This window comes from Chionomys nivalis, chromosome 7 (genome assembly GCF_950005125.1).
Source record: "Chionomys nivalis chromosome 7, mChiNiv1.1, whole genome shotgun sequence".
In the NCBI taxonomy this organism is placed as follows: Eukaryota; Metazoa; Chordata; class Mammalia; order Rodentia; family Cricetidae; genus Chionomys; species Chionomys nivalis.
Window position 1 is genome coordinate 100,307,360 of NC_080092.1, and position 16,364 is coordinate 100,323,723.

Here is a 16,364-nt window from a genome sequence, read left to right on the forward strand (position 1 = left end):
TCTACCAGTTGGTACACACACGTGTCCATTAGTATGCCCGGTGTGTGTATGTGCCCATTGTGAAGAAAGCTCACGTTTCAGTCAGACAGGCCATTAACTGTAAGACCCTGACCTATTGCCTGTCATATTCTGGCCAGCGGGCAGCTCAGTGGCCTTCTCCCCTGGGAACCTCAGTACCAGCAGTAGCGCCAGCAGCACCTTGGGAAGCCCTGAGAACGAGGAGTACATCCTGTCCTTTGAGACCATCGACAAGATGCGGCGTGTGAGCTCCTACTCGGCGCTCAACTCCCTCATAGGTGAGTCCCCATCCTCACCCTTCTTCCTGCTGCCTGCGTGTCTTCCCGTGCCCAGGATTTGGTCCACCCCAAAACAGTACGCGTCTTTATTTGGTCAGATAAATGAACCAGAACTGTCTCCATTGCATGCGAAAGAATAGGAATTGTCTGGAGCTTGAAGAAGTGAGGAGAACATTTTGCAATGGAATATTTTACAGGCTGGTCCAGGGATCTGTGAGCTTGCTGGCTTTGTCGAGCAGGAAAGCTGCCAGACAAGTCCATCTGCCTTTCTTTGCGTTTCTCGTGTGTGCTAGACCCTGGCAGTGTGGAGCGCTGGCTCTCAGATAAGACATCCTTCCAGCAAAAGATTAACGTGGGGTGCACCATGTTTCTGGTGGGCAAAGCCAGCAGTGCTGTTCTCTGCCTCTAGTGCCCAGGGCAGCCTCACAGTGAGCAGTGGGAGGTCAGAGCACAGGGTGTCACTCACCCTGAAGCGACCTCAATGCCCACCTGCTAAAACTCCACCAAGCCTAGCAGCTTGACCCTTCACTGCCTAGAAACTGGGGTTTAATGGCCGTTGTTCTCATTCAGCCACGAATGGTAACATCTGGACTTCACTGACGTCACAAAGAAAATGAGAATTAGCTACTGAGTTTTCTTGCTATGCACCTGTGCTCATTCTCAGACTGTGGAATTGGATTGTAAGCCCTAAGCAGACCACACTTCTCTTGTACTTCATCTTGCTGAGACCCTGTGTAACATACACAGCATAGCCTGGGGCCCTGGAATCTTCCTTAGGCTCAAGGGCTGGGAGCCAGGGCTTTGTCGTGGAGCAGCTCAGCCTGCCTCTTGCACTCTAATCAGTGAATGAATAGCAGCTTTGCCTTCAGTTTTGATCTTGGAGATGGAAGGGTTAAGGAATCCTGTTTTGTTGGGAGCCATAACAGATGGTGCAGAGCAGCTCCTATAGAGGAGCCAGCCCAGCTATGTCTGCTTCACCCCTCCCCACCTACCCTCTCAGAAGTTGGTATCTGTGTGGTAACACCTCATACTGGGGTGTGTGTGTGTGTGTGTGTGTGTGTGTGTGTGTGTAAAAAGTTTTATCTATATATCAATTCAAATCTTGGAAAATTGCATAGCAGTGCAGCTGGAGAGATGGTTCAGCAGTTAAGAGCACTGGCTGCTCCTGCAGAGGACCTGGGTTTTATTCCCAGCTCCCCAATAGTGGCTTGTAGCTGTCTGTAGCTCCAGTTCCAGGGGATCTAATACCGTCTTCTGGCCACGGCAGGCACCAGGTACACCCACGGTACACATGAGGGGGGAGTTTCCTAGTGAGTAGAGTTTAGGAAGGAAATAAAACAGCAACCTTCCTCCCTGCCAGCCTTGTCCCCATTCAGTGTGGTGCCGCACACATGCACACGGAGACCTCAGCGCTTACAGCGTGGTTAAGATTCATAACTTGCAGAATCCCGTTACTGGCAACCCTTGCCTGTTTAAAGCCAGTTTCTTCTTTCATTTCAACCAAAGAACAGCAATCTCTTTAGTCCCTTTCTCTGAATATTGCAAAAGAAGTTTTCAAAACCATGGCAACCTAGAGCATACATTTACACCTGTTCTCCCAAAAGCAGCTTCCTTCTAGGTACCCTGTCCTGCTCCCCTCCCAACTCTGCTCAGAGTGCTCAGGGTGACCTGCTGTGTGGCCCAGTGGTCACTGACACAGCAGGGCCTGGGGCAGAGGCAGAGGCAGCATGGATCTCCACTCCACTCCACTCAGCTCTTTGGTTTTTGGAGTCGGGGTTTCTCTGGGGCTTTGGAGCCTGTAATGGAACTCACTCTGTAGACCAGGCTGCCCTTGAACTCAGAGATCCACCTGCCTCTGCCTCCTGAGTGCTGGGATTAAAGGCGCGTGCCATCACTGCCTGGCCCACATGTGGATCTTTAACCTCACCACTCCTCTTGTTCTCAGCCAGTCGTGGTCTGAGGACCTCATAGCCGCTCTTCTGTCTCTGGACCCCTTTCCCTATGCATGTACCTTTGGTCTCAATACTGCACCATGGGAAGTTCTTGCATGCCAAGTGAGGCTGCCCTTCCTGGAAAGTCCAGGCAGGAGCTGGAGAGCCCCTCAATGAGGATCTCAGCTGGGCAGCTCTGCAGTGTGCTCCCCGGGCTAACTCTACCCCTTGTGAGACTTGATGCCCCCTCTGCTGTTCTGTGCTCCCTTCCGCAGAGCTCAGAGCTCTTGGTGGGGCAGTGTCCCCACTTGGCAAAGGATCTCTGTTGTTTCTGTGCTATTCCTGACCCAGCTGCATTGAGGCTCATGGCTGCCATTTTTATTATCAACTTTCTGAAGAGCTATATTTTTCTTTAAAAATTTTATTACTATTGACTACGTTTATGGTGTTGGCCACAGCGTCCATGTGCAGCTGGGAGGACGGCTTTCTGGAGTCGGTTCTCTCCTTCCACTTTCAGCTAGACTCTGGGGCTTGCACTCAGCTTCTCAGTTTGTGCCACAGCACTTTCTGCTGACTTAGCCATCCTGCTGGCCCTAGCGCTGCTTCTTGCTGATGTGTATACAGTGAGCAGCCTTGCCTAGTTCCCTGTGTCCCTGATGCCCGCCCATGGGAGCAGGTCAGCACAGAGTAGGCCAACTGTACAGCTCCTCCTTACCCCTTGGCAGTAATGCCCACTGTGCACAAAGCCCAGGCCCACACCATTTTGAACTCTGTCCACAAATGCCCTCCTCACTCCCTGCCAAAGCCCCAACCCCAATAAGGAGGGTAGTGGCACTGTGTTTACTCTGCCTTCTTCCTTGTCACCTGCACCTTCATCAGAGACACGTGCCAAAAGAATTTCGATCTGGAGGCTTGAGAGGAAGGGGTATGGTCTTACTTCAAAGGCACTGGGAGCCTCAGAGGACAGGACCAGGGTTTTTACAACTCTGCTGAGCAGTGACATTTTATAGCATATTGAAAATGCATCACCATGGCAACAGATCCGAGGCAGAGCTGATACTGAAGTGAGGACAGAGGAGTCACAGACCTGCAGGGCTGCCCTCACCTCATGCGGCCCAGCGCCCTACTCGTGTGTGTTCCTATGGGAGCCAGCAACTCTGCAACCTAAGCCTAGAGCCCTCGGTGGGGCAGGGCCCAAATCCCAAGCTGCTACTTCCCTCAGAATGCAGGGGACAGAATGACTCCAGGGAGAAGGCAGCAGCTGGAGTGAGCTGTCTCCCACCCTGAAGACCCTCAGGCCCTGTGAGTACTGGTGAGTCAGCACGAAGGTGACAGCCAGCCAATAGCCTGTTTGTTTCCCTCTTGTCAGAGAGTTGGGAATCACAGAGATTTTACATCCCAGCCCATAGCAGTGATGGAGTGAGGTTACCCCGAAAGGTAGAGTTCACTGGTATCTGCCTTGACCGGAAGGGATCCAGCAGGGACTTGCTGAAGAAAGCTGAGTGCTGGGAATGTAGCTCAGTGGTAGCACACTCACCAAGCACAAAGACCCTGCTTTGGTCCCTAGGTTCTGAACGGAGGCCCAACACCTATGAATTTGATTCTTCTCTCCAGAAAAGCCTTGGTTAAAGCCAAGCTTGGTGGCTTGTACAAGGACGCTGAGGGTCAACTAAAAAAGCCATGCAAATACTCCAGGGGCCACTGAAGCAACAGTCACAGCCACACAGGTTGGAGAAGCCAGAGCCGTGGGTCATCATAACCCCTCCAAAGGCTCCATCCGGCCAGCAGCGTAGACTCGGGAGGGAAGATGTCACCGAATTTGCTCTGAAGCACCAGGGCAGGGGGCACACACACATATACCACCACTATCACTCTAGCCTTGGGACCTGCGTTTCTGAAAACCGTCAGAATGGCCATTCCCAGATCACACTGCAGCCTCATGCCCAGTGGAGCCCCTCTCACCAACAAACTCTGGCTCAGAGAGATGGCCCTCCACCGTCTGCTGCTCGGAAAGCTGTGGCCATTGCCCTAAAAATCAATCCTAAAACATCACGGTCTTTTATTACTTTAGTCTAGACATGAAAATGAATCCTTGGCCTTCCAGGGCTCAGCGAGTGGCAAGCTGGAGGGCAAGGCCCAGCCGCGCTACTCTGCTCTGCGGCAGGACCCAGTGTCCCACAGTCCCTGTGGAGCCGGATCCCTGTGTGAGGGTGGCAGGCTGTGTTTTGAGGATAGCAGATGTTAAATCAGGGCAGGAGCCAGAGAAAGTCACTCCTGGCAAACCAAGGGAAGATGTTTGCGATCACGGCTTCGCTTCCCACCGGGAAAATTGTGGTCTCGTCACAGTCACAGCGATAAAGCTCAGAGGTTGTTTGTCTCTCTGTTGTGGAGGTCAAGACCTAGAAAGTCAACCCAGTCACTGAAAAGTTGTTTTAAAGTAAATGTAGTATCTACAAATGTCTCCCTTCCTCTGTGTCCTGCACACTGTTTGGCCTCTCTGGCAGTGTTCTATGGTTCCTGGTTCTGAACAACCCCCCACAGGAGTCTGTGTCTGTCAGCCCAGCACATGAGGCCAAGACTCTGGGACCCCACCTGTGTGTGCCTTGCTACCCTGTTCAATTTACGGACCCCAGCTGCGTCTGCATGTTCAGTCACTAAACCAACAGATGGGCGATGTAGAAGCCTCATTTGTCATGCCTGCCCTCCCCTCCCGCTGCCGGCACTGCGTCTACGCATCCCCTTCCCAGGCTGTGACGGGGTCTGCCATCTGAGTCACACAGGTTTGCCATCAGCATCGATCCTTTCTCAGCTGTGTCACGTGGCCTGAGCTTTGCAGGAAGCTGCTTCCGATGTGTCACTCCCTGGAGGACGAGGCGGCCTGTGAGCACTTGCTGCCAGCTGGAGAGGGGCTGCAGCTCCGTCAGGGGCCAGTTCCCCGTTTCTCTCAGGTGAAGCTTCATGCAAAACACATGACATCTTTTCCTTCTTGAATGTCATTCTCTAGAGTACACCTCTTCTCTCAAAAAGGCACAGAGATACAGTTGGTGCCTGGCAACCCCATACCCCAGAGCTGGAAATCAGATGTGAGGGTGTTTGCCCAGAGAAGTCCTGGGCTGACTGCACTAGTTTCCATAGACTTCAGTTGTAAATCTATCCTGCTGTTTGGTTGGATCTGCTGATTCTAAGCTATGGACACATAAGAAAGCGAGCGTATAGCGAGCAGGCCGCTTTCATTGGATTGTTCCTGCCACTGGTCAGCCAGGCTAGTGGGCTTGTATGTTGTTTCATTTCATCACATCCAGGTTTACCACAGGCCTAGGTCTCCTGCACATGTGCCTCCCTGGCTCCTGTTGAACCCACAACTGTGAATAGAGCCAGTACGGAAGGCCTTAGGAACTACTGAGTATGTGTCTGTGAGTGTGTGCCTTGCCCACAATGCTCCTGTAGGACATTCCGTCTCTGTAGTCATGATCTGTCACCTTAAAGAGTTGCCTGTCTCAGAGGCTGATGGCATAGCTTAATGGTTGAGTACTTACTACTCTTGCATGAGACCTGGGTCCAATTCCCAGCACCCACACAACAGGTCACAGCCACATGCAACTCCAGTTCTAGGGGATCTGATGCCTCTTCTGACCTCTATGAGTTCTTGCATTCACATGGTACATATACATACCCATTTTAAAAATTAAATACTTTTGAAATGTCTTTCTTACAACTCAGGCCTTCAGTGATATGCAGTAACATTTTAGTTGTCTAAGCAGACAAAACCATGTGTTCAGGAGCTGAGAGGCTTCTGCAGCCTCTTGGTGAGTGGATATACATGACTGCCATGGCTCAGGGTTCACCCTGCACAGCCCAGGATTAATGGTTGATTAATCATTGATAAGTGGGTGTAGGCCCAGCAGTCATCCGGGATGCTCACCTTGTGTTGAAGTCATGCCCTCAGTCAACCTCATGACTTTGAACTTGAGTGTATTCATGAACCTCATTCTCACTGAGTGACACTGTATCCTCTGGCAGAGTTGGCTAAGCAAGGGACATGGGGTCAGGGCTTGTTTGAAATCTTCCTTCAATCTCCCTTGCTGATACTGAATAAGAACATCTTTTACAGCAAGCAGACTGTTCAGATCCACCCTAAAATACACGATGGCGCTGTCTGTGACTGTCTCCCACATCCACTCCCTACCCTAGAATACAGACAGGGTGGCGCTGTCTGTGACCTTCTACCATCCACTCCCTACCCTAGAATACAGACAGGGTGGCCTAGGGATTTAGAACAGTGCTGGTATATGGAGTGGACAAGAGGAGCCCAACAACTCACAGGCACAAGTCCACATGTAGAGTGTGCTGTGGACAGAACCTCGCATCCCACATAAACTGTGTACTGTGCTGCAGGCCATGGTGTCATCTAGGAATCTAGAGCACGAGAGGAAAGAAGCGTGGGAACTGGGTAGTCTTCTCCAGCCCACAAGTCATCCAGGTGCAGACCCTGACTGCTTTTAGCCATTGTCCTTTAGAAAGACCCATCCTCAAAAGGTGTAGCCTGCCAGGCATAGTGGTGAACGCCTTTAATCCCAGCACATGGAAGACAGAAGCAGGAGGCTCTCTGTAAATTCCAAGTCAGCCTAATTCACATAGTAAGTCCCAGGCCAGCCAAGATACAAGATACGTAGTGAGACCCTCTTTCCAAAAAAAGGGAAAAACAAAAGATGAGACCTGGGTAGTGAAACCTGTTTACTGCTAGAATTTTTTTGACATTTATCTCGTGTGTGTGTGTGTGTGTGTGTGTGTGTGTGTGTGTGTGTGTGTGTGTGTGGAGGGGGGGAGTGTGAGATGCATGTGGCAGTCAGAGGAAGTCAGTTCTCCATTCTACCACGTGGGTTTTGGGAACTGAACTCAGGTCAAACGTCTCTTTACCTGAAGCCATCAACAGAGCAGCAAATGGGGAAACTTTTGTAATCCCAACTCCAGTGCTCCCTCCTGACAGCATGGAGTATTCAGAAAACAAGCTACCTCACCAACCCTTTGTGTGCATGGGGACCTACTTGCTACTAAGGAATCTCTTGTTTCTCTTTCCTAGGAGTTTCTTTTAATAGTGTTTACACTCAAATCTGGAGAGTCTTACTACATCTAGCTGCTGATCCCTATCCAGATGTTTCCGATTTGGCCATGAAAGTCCTCAACAGCATTGCTTACAAGGTACGTGCCTGAGAAATTGTCACTAAAGCTCTCATATGTCTGCTCCTATCGTGAATAGTCAAACAAGGAGCTCCACGGGCATCCAGACCTATCCCATAGCTTGGAAAAATAAATAGAAGCTGGTGGTTGGTTGCACACCTTTAATCTCAACATTTGCGAGGCAGAGGCAGGCCCATCTCTTGAGTTTGAAGCCAGTCTGGTCTACAGATCAAACTCTAGGACAACCAGGGCTACACAGAGAAACCCTATCTTGAAAAAAACAAAAACAAAATAATTGATGGATGGATAGATGGATGGATGGATGAATGGATGGATGAATAGTAGGCAGGTAGGTAGAACTTTGAGCAAGCATTTTGGGTTTAGAGCTTGGTGATATATCCTGAACTTTACTTGCAGTGTAGCCTCAGATGTAAATGCTGCCACTGTTTCCATGACCTCCATGTCTGTGAGATCTGTAGTGGTTTCCTCTCCTCCCGCTCCAGTTCTGGACTCTTGTGCTCACTTTTTTTCTGTCCTGTTTTTATTTCCCACTTGACTTAGATGCTCTTGTTTTGGGTTTTTTGTTCTCATTCCTCAAGTAGAAAAGCATGGTCTTCTTTGGGGATTATTGCTTCCTCCCTTAGCAGCCCTGGGGATCCGACCTAACCCTTTCCTATGCACTTCCCCAGCCTTGAGGGTGCTCATCCCACTCACTGACCTTCCTTGTGGCCTTGGAAACACCCTTCTCCCCTGCACTCTACCCTGCAAGTCCCTTATAACTTTTTCATAAAATTTTGAACATGCAGAAAAGTTGCAAGGAACATAGAGGAAACACCACCCTACCTGGTATTCAGTCCTCAGCTGACCCCGTCATACTGGGGACTTGTGCTAGGTGGAAAAGGACCGGGATCATCCCCAGTGGGGTCTGGAGGCTGAGTGGGCCTCTGCAACAGCCTCCCCTGCTCTGTTCACCATGCTCACTTGGCTGCAGATGCACCTGTGCATCTAGTCCTGCCTTCTCCTTGGCTGATTGACAGTTGACTCACTGAATCCAGGTGCTGCCACACGTGATAGTAACAGCCTCCTTGTGCCCAGCTTTAGAAGACTGCAGTGGTCAGCCTCGTCCTCTGTTAAAGCAGCACTGTGAATACCACAGAGTGTATTCTGGGTTTCAGACTCAAGCTGAGGTCACACTTATGGATATCCTAAGCATAGACTTGTTGGTCCAGTGGTAAATTTCACTGCTTTCCGGCTCGGTGTTTCCGGCTTAGTACCAAAGTATGGAGCATGCCCAGCCTGGGGCAGCCTGACTTGTTCAGTTCAGACTAACTTGCCCTTCTCCAGGGGAGATATAGCCCCACTCACTTTCTAATCTGGCACTGCCTTTCACTGTGAACTTCAGCCCAGCTCACTCCCTTGATTATGTGTGACCCAGTGCAGAGACCCCACCCTCAGTGGACAGTCCACCCAGTCTGCCAGTACCAGTTACTGGCCTAATGAAAAACTGCAGGTTTTATTGTTTGATAAAAATTAAAGTAAATTATTGTTTAAATAATAAATTATTGCTTTAAATAAGTAAAATTATTGTTTAATAGAAAATTAAACAGTTATTATAGTATGTATTTGTGGTGAGCTATGGTTTGAGGCCAAAGGAATTCAGGCAAGAGGAAAATAGGAAACAAGAAGGGAAAGAGAGAAGGTGGGAGTCTGGCTGGAGGAAGGACTTCCCTGGTCTGCCGGCAGGAACTCGTCTGCCTGCTGTGTCTTAGGGAAGGTCGTCCCTCCCACGCTCCCATGGACATTCTAGCATCTCCCGCCTAGTACAGTCTCAGGTAGGGTCCTTATTACATTTTTATTTGGGGGGTGTGTGTGTGCGTGCATGCGTGTGTCCTTGTGTGTGTCTGTGTCCATGCCCCAGCACTTGGGGAGATCAGACAATGGGAGTTGGTTCTCCCTTTCTACTATGTGGGTCCCTCAAGCTTGGGTCTTTAAAATTATTTTTAAGTCAGGCAATTGTGGTGCACGCTTTTAATTCCAGTACTCAGGAAGCAAAGGCAGTGGATCTCTGAGTTCAAAGCCAGCCTGGTCTGCAGAGTGAGTTTACACAGAGAAACTGTCTCATTTATATATATCTCCCCGTGGACATTAAGCCTCCGTAGTTTATGCTCAAAGTTTGTAGGCAGTTCCATTCCCTCTTTACAGTTCTCTGGCACAGAAGTGTTGGGTGGCTTATTCTGTGCTGGTGGAGATGTGAGGCCGCTTCCTGACCATGACTGTGCCCACACAAACTGCGCAGGTTGAGCCTGTGTCTGGGGTGTATGGGTCATGGCCAGTCAGGATCAGCTATCTGCGTTTCTCTTTCAGTGCACTGATGGATTTGCCCTTATAGGTACTGTGCCTGGATTATTTAACACTGTAATCTTAGTGCCTGATACTGAATTTCGCACCTGTCAGTTCAGTTCTGCAGACACCCTTGCTGTTAAACAGTGTCTTTCAAGGGCCTCCTAGGCTTGACTTTGAGGTTGTTTCATAAATGCAGCTCTGAGCCGGGAGCCCATATGCTCCACTGTAAAGTAATGTGCGTCCTGCCTACCAACTGCCATATTAGCACGCTACAGTCACCTTAGAAAACAGTCTCGCACTCTCAAGACAGCAGTGTGCGGGGAAGCCCAAACCCCCAGCAGAGCAGCATTTGGCCTCTGTATCTGTTCTGCTATAGTGACAGATCCCAGGGTGCACAAGTCACCAGCTGGAAGTACACCACAGCCGGGTGTGTGTGCATGTGTGTGTGCGTGTGTGTGTTTAGAATAAGCAATACTGAAGAATTTGGGAACATAAACATTATGGAAATTCTTTTTTGTGTCTTAATTTTAATTTTAAAAGATGCCTGCTTCTCTAGAAGCCAAAGAGATTGTATTTCACTTCCTAAAGTAATGAACCTATTTTGCATTATTTAACTCTGAAGCCAAATTTTGCTCATCAGAGTCAAAATAGCCTTATTACTGTGGAATGCCCCCTAGAATTCAACATTCAAATATAGAAGCCGCTACTAGCTGTGTCTGAAAGAACCCACACTGCTTGACAGCCATAGCCTGATTTTGCATTCGTGTTTCTCCTTCTGGGAGCCCTGAAGCCACACAGAGGTAGGAGGAGGAGGTAATGCCCTAAGGAGCCATCCGTGGCCCCATCTGCTCCTTTTCTCTGCCCTCTCCTGTGAACTCACGGAAGTGTAGTGACACAGCCTCTAGGTCCCTCCAAGAGCCACACCGTCAGCAGGACATGTGCAGGCCAGGCGCTCTGGAAACCGAACACTAACCAAGCAGGGTAAAGTGTCAGAGCTCAAGCAGATGGAGACTGATTCTCAGAGGGGCATATGCAGAAGCCCTGAAGGAAAGTTCCCCCGGGTTCTTAGTGGGGTGCTTACTAGCACGCCCCAATTCATATGTCTATCCCCAGAACCACATACAAGTAGGAGTGGCTGTGCAAACCCGACATCCCAGCACTAGGGAAATGTAGGATGGGGAATCAGAAGTCTAAAGTCATCCTCAGCTAGCTAGCAAGTTCAAGGCCAGCCTGAGACACAAAAAATAGCTCAAATAAAAATAAACGCATTGTTCGATTAAACATGTAACCTAGCCTCTCAGGCGGGAGGAGGAAAGCCATGAGTTTGAGGCCAGCCTGAGCGCAAAGTAAGACCATCTGTTCTGGCACCCAACTTCCCTTTGCCACACAGTCACTTGGAGGAGCACTTCCACAGTGCCCTGCCCTCGCCAGGCAGCTCTCCGTGTTCAGGAGTGCCAGTCCCAGACCAGTGAGGCTTGGTGGGGACATTCACTGCCAAGTTTCTGAGGTTCCCGTCTGTTTGACTCTGACTTCCAGCGTACTTGTGACATTCTAGTTGGACAGCTGTGACAACGCTGAGCCGTGGGTGAGATTGGCTCCTGGTGTCCTAGGATAGGAGCCCAGGTGCAGTTGGGAAGCTCAGGCACCTCTAGCTCCCATCTCCGTCCCCAGCTTCAGATTTAGCTTCCTGATTGTTCCTGGCCTGGAGCTAACTCAGCCAGTAGCATTTGTTTCTGAAAAGCTGCTTGGCTCTGTGACCTCACCTCTACCTCTCCCCTCTGCCTCTCTTCATCCTCTGTGCCCAGATGGGAGTGGGTACTCAGCCCTTCCTGATGCTGTGTTCATGTCCTAGGGATTCTTTGCAGATTGCATGCCTGGTGACAGTCACAGTCGGGAAGAGTTCCCTGTCTCACAGTGTGCCATTCACTTTCGTCTGTGTCCCAAGCCCAAACTCTATAAGTAGCTGAAGGCATTCCATTAAACTTGCCTGGCAGTTAGTCACTGCATGACAGGGTCCCTGAAGGAAGGACTGTCCCCCAAGCCTCTTCCGGCCCAACGTTCTCAGTCCTCACAGCCACATCCCTAAGGGATTCTCTGTTCACACTCCTCACCTGGCCCCACACCTGCCATGGCCAGTGCTGAGGAAACACGAGTAAACTACACGGATGCAGCTGCAAGACACACCAGCTCCCCGCCTGACTGGCCCTGCAGGCCTCTCTTCTTGAGGGCTCTGAACATGATACAAAGTGAGTCTCCTGGCAGCAGCCATGGGTAGAGGCAGGCTTCTGCAGCAGGCCAACCTGGAACTCCTAGCTCCCTTTCTGGCTCCTGTGGCACCCATTCCTGTGTTATGGGTGGGGAGAGCCCCGTGGACTTTTCAGAAACGACCTAAAGCCTCTGGTCCCCATCATCTCCTGCTGTTTCTCTAGACGTTCTCAGAAGGCACATTTTAAATTCAGAGTCCACACTTAAATTCCTTTTCCTTGCAGACTTAAGTAAGGAACCGTGTGACTATCAGGCTAGGGTGTTGGCCGAGGTTTCCTTGTGACTGTCGGGCTAGGGTGTTGGCCAAGGTTTCTGTCTTACCTGGTCCTTGCAGCCATTGAGTCCCAGAGAAACACAGAGTCCTACATTAATCATAAACTGATTGGCCTAGTAGCTCAGGCTTCTTATTAATTAATTCTTATAACTTACACTAGCCCATAATTCTTGTCTGTGTTAGCCACGTGGCTTGGCACCTTTTTTGGTGAGGCAGTCACATCTTGCTTCCTCTGTTGCTAGGTCACAACTGCAGACTGTGCTTCTCTCTTCCCAGCATTCTCGTTGCCCCGCCTATACTTCCTGCCTAGTTACTTGGCCATTCAGCGTTTTATTAAAATACAATTAAGAGGATACAGACCATTGTCCCACAGCACTAGGGGACAGGGCAGGGATGCTGTAGAGTTGCCTGGGAAAGGCTACATAGCAAGCAAGTGTTCATGAAGCGTGTGCGTGCTCTTGTGGTGTAACAGTGAGGTGCTTCATGTAAAGACTGCCTTCAGCTCTAGTTTGCTACTTCTGTTAGAAAGCCAAGGATTATCTGGGAGAAGGATGCTGTCTGTATAAACACTTCCTGTCTGATGGCTGTATCATGGGGACAGTGTTCCTGATAATGAATGAACCATTTAGAAATGGGCCTGGGCAGTGACCTCCAGACCAGAGCTCTTTCTGATCAAAGCGGTCACAGCATCACCTGCTCTTTGTGAAGCTGTCCCACCCACCATGCAGTCTGCTCAGTATGGATGTTGACAGACACACAGTCGGCACTGCTGCCAACTCTACCCAAAGCTCTGCCCTGAATGCTGCCCCTCAGGCTGCTGGGAAGCTTCCTGCATCAGAGTTCAAAGTGAAACTGTTTATGGGAGGTGTACATGGAACCTGTTGGGATCTTCCCTCCGTGGGCCACATTTAAAGGACTGTAACCTGCCCCTGAAGCATAGAAAGAAGAACAGCCCAGGTCATGTGTTCCCCTAGACCTGTGGGTCTTGACCCCTCTGGCAAACCTCTAATCTCCAAAAATATTTACACTGTGATTTGTAACAGTAGCAAAATTACAGCTGTGATGAGCAATGAACCAGTGTTATGACCGGGGTCACCGCGGGGTCACTGCAGGGTCACCACAGCATGAGGAGCTGTGTTAAAGGGTTGCAGCCTCAGGAAGGTTGAGAACCACTACCCCCTAGATTGTAAGTCCAGGGTGGCCATCCAAGACTGGGTGAAGCCAGCTGCCCCGTCAGCAGGACGCCTACCCTCCACCCTGCCTCACCCCTACTCTGCCAGCTCAGCCCTTTCCCGAGCCCTTGCCTGCCCTGGATCCTCAGAGTATGTGAGGATTAAGGAAGAAGATGCGACAGGGTGATGGTGTCTCCTATGACATGCTAAGTCTGTGCTCAGTCACCAAGCTGCACCCAACCCTGTGATGAAGGCTCAAGACAGTTACACCAAGTCAGGAGTGGTCTGATCTGAGGAAACAAACTCCGTGTGTCTTCCTACCTCTCCGGCCCCTTGGCTTTCACGGACTCCTTTGAGGAATGCAGGACATTGGTGACTGCCCAGCAGCCACAGTTCCGGACTGTCTGGTGACTCCACACTCTAGGTGGACAGCAGCACTTCCTGACCCTCGTGGCTCTGAGATGAGAGACCCACAGGATGGGCAGGTGCTAAGTACTAGCCCAGGGTGGCCTGGGTGCAGGGGAGGAGCCTCGAGCCTTCCCACTCCACTCCTAGAGCTCTCTGCAGGTATTATTCCCCAGCCCTGAGCCAAAAACCCAAAGCTGCACTTGGTCCTAGGTGTCGCCTTAGGTCTCACCTGGGGAGCTTTCCTCCACAGAACAAACACTTTCTCCATTCGGAAGCTACCCCAAGCAATCGTGGCTCTCACAGGAATCTGAAGCCTCATAGCCTCAGATAGATGATAGATCGTTCCTTCTGGCCTCCCGTGTCACTCCTCCTTTGTTCCTGTAGGCCACCGTGAATGCCCGGCCCCAGCGAATCCTCGACACATCCTCTCTCACCCAGTCGGCCCCAGCCAGCCCAACTAACAAGGGCATGCACATCCACCAAGTGGGGTAAGTGACTTGCCAAGCCCCTGTCCACTCTGGTGGGGTCCCAGCTGCTACATCACATCCCGTGCCTTCCTCTCCCTTCTCTCTTAGCACTTCTCCACCCCCTCCTCCCTCCCTCCTCCCTCCCTCCTCCCTCCTGAAACACAGGTGCACATGGTGCCCCTTTCTCAACTTCCTCCCTGTCCCAGAGCACTTTGTTTGCACACAGCGTGACAGGAAACCTTAATGGTGTCTGGTTTCTATGGCCTTTGGAAGTTTTTCAGAGGACCTGGGTTCTCTATAGGTGGGCAACAGGGTTGGGTCTACACCAGTTTCTGCTCAGGACACACCAGCTGTGGATTGTGTTATCTTGTCCTCACTGCCTCGGCTCATTGTGTCCAGTGCAGGATGCCAGGGAGCATCCAGCAGGACCAGTCCTACTCAGCTTCAGCCAGGGGCAGGCCAGGCAGTGGCACATTCCTGGGGAGAGGGCCTGGGATCTCATGTCTGCATTGTGATCCCTCAGTAACTCTTGCTGTCTGCTCTTTCACAGGGGCTCCCCGCCAGCATCTAGCACCAGCAGCTGCAGCCTGACCAATGACGTGGCCAAGCAGACTAGCCGCGACCTCCCCTCCAGCCGCCCTGGTGCTGCAGGCCCCACAGGGGCACAGTACACCCCTCACTCCCACCAGTTTCCTCGAACACGGAAGATGTTCGACAAAGGCCCTGATCAGGTACAAAAATATGAGCTGCTTTGAGCCCCTCGTGCCCTGTGAGCTCCCAGCGTCAGGACAGGGTGCTGAGAACTTAGCTTTCCTGAAATTCCTTAGCTTGGGATCATTCTGTCCCTGTAGCTTTGTGCCAGCTACTGCCTTTGAGACCCTTGGAGACTCAGTGGCACCCCGGTCCAACACCCCCTATCTGCAGGTCTGGTCTTCCTGCAGCTCCTTCTCCTCCTAGGTTGGCTCCTCTGGACCACTCCATGAGTCACAATGAGTGTGTAGAGTTAATTTCCCTTTTCCCCTTTGTAGGCAAATAGCATCTATCTGCACTTGGTGTGGCCACTGCTCTGCGGTGTTTGTTCTGAATGGCTTTTTTGGTTTTTTTCTGTGAGCATTCTATTACTCTGCACAAGCAGGCACACACTCTGCCTTTAACTGAGCTGGAAAGAATGGTTCAGGAGAGAGGAGTGTGCTGCTGCCCCAGGCTCCGAGAGCCACAGAGATGAGCCTCATCCTCTCAGCTGCTGCGCGATGGGGGGGACGTTCAGGGTGACACTCAGCAGCAGAGGGGCTGGGGCTCACTTTGTCATCTGGGGAATAAAGAAGGGGCCACAGCTTAGAGCCATCCCACACGCCTGGAACCCCAGCACTCAGAATGCTGGGTAGGAAGACCACTGCTATACACTGCAGGGGAGAAGAGCACGGTGACCTTTGTCATACGCTAGATGTCCTTTCGGGTGTAAGGAGAGGAGTGCCAGGCCCACTGGCATGAGGCGGGAAGATTGGGTACACAGTGAGACCCTGTCTCAAAGCTAAAATCGGTATAGGAGCAATGAGACTAACGCGTTTCCTCGTGATTCTGCTCTTTCGCAAACACCCCCAGACCACAGATGATGCAGACGATGCAACCGGACACAAAAGCTTCATGTGTGCCACCATACAGACTGGGTTCTGCGACTGGAGTGCCCGATACTTCGCCCAGCCAGTCATGAAGGTGAGTATGAGTTCTTGGCCGCAGCGGAACCTTGGGATGTGGCTTCAGCAACCCCAGTGCTCACACCTGAAGCTGAAGTCCTCATGCTGCCTTCTTGCCCCTGTCCCTGGTGCTGGCCTTGGGGTTTGATCCTTGTTCCTAAAAGTCCCTTCCTAGTGACACAAAACCCAATCTTAACCCCATCTCTGGCTGCCGGGGTCTGTTAGCCCACCTGTGACCTGAGCAGGTGGGCCAGGATTGGCAGGGGTGTGGGTAGGGGAGCTCAGTCACACTCATCCTTACCTTTGTTTCTGTGGCCTCTGTCACACCCTGCTAGC

The 16,364-nt window shown here is 51.1% G+C and overlaps 1 protein-coding gene across 2 annotated transcripts in view; it reads left to right on the top strand.

Annotated features, from left to right (window-relative positions):
* Rptor (regulatory associated protein of MTOR complex 1) overlaps positions 1-16,364 on the top strand; it is a 301,243-nt gene that overhangs the window by 263,257 nt on the left and 21,622 nt on the right. For both annotated transcript variants that reach the window (XM_057774578.1, XM_057774579.1), the window contains exons 20-24: positions 138-296; positions 7,308-7,426; positions 14,252-14,355; positions 14,885-15,065; positions 15,937-16,047. In XM_057774578.1, coding sequence (XP_057630561.1) covers positions 138-296; positions 7,308-7,426; positions 14,252-14,355; positions 14,885-15,065; positions 15,937-16,047 — 674 coding nt within the window. The remainder of the gene's footprint in view (positions 1-137; positions 297-7,307; positions 7,427-14,251; positions 14,356-14,884; positions 15,066-15,936; positions 16,048-16,364) is intronic.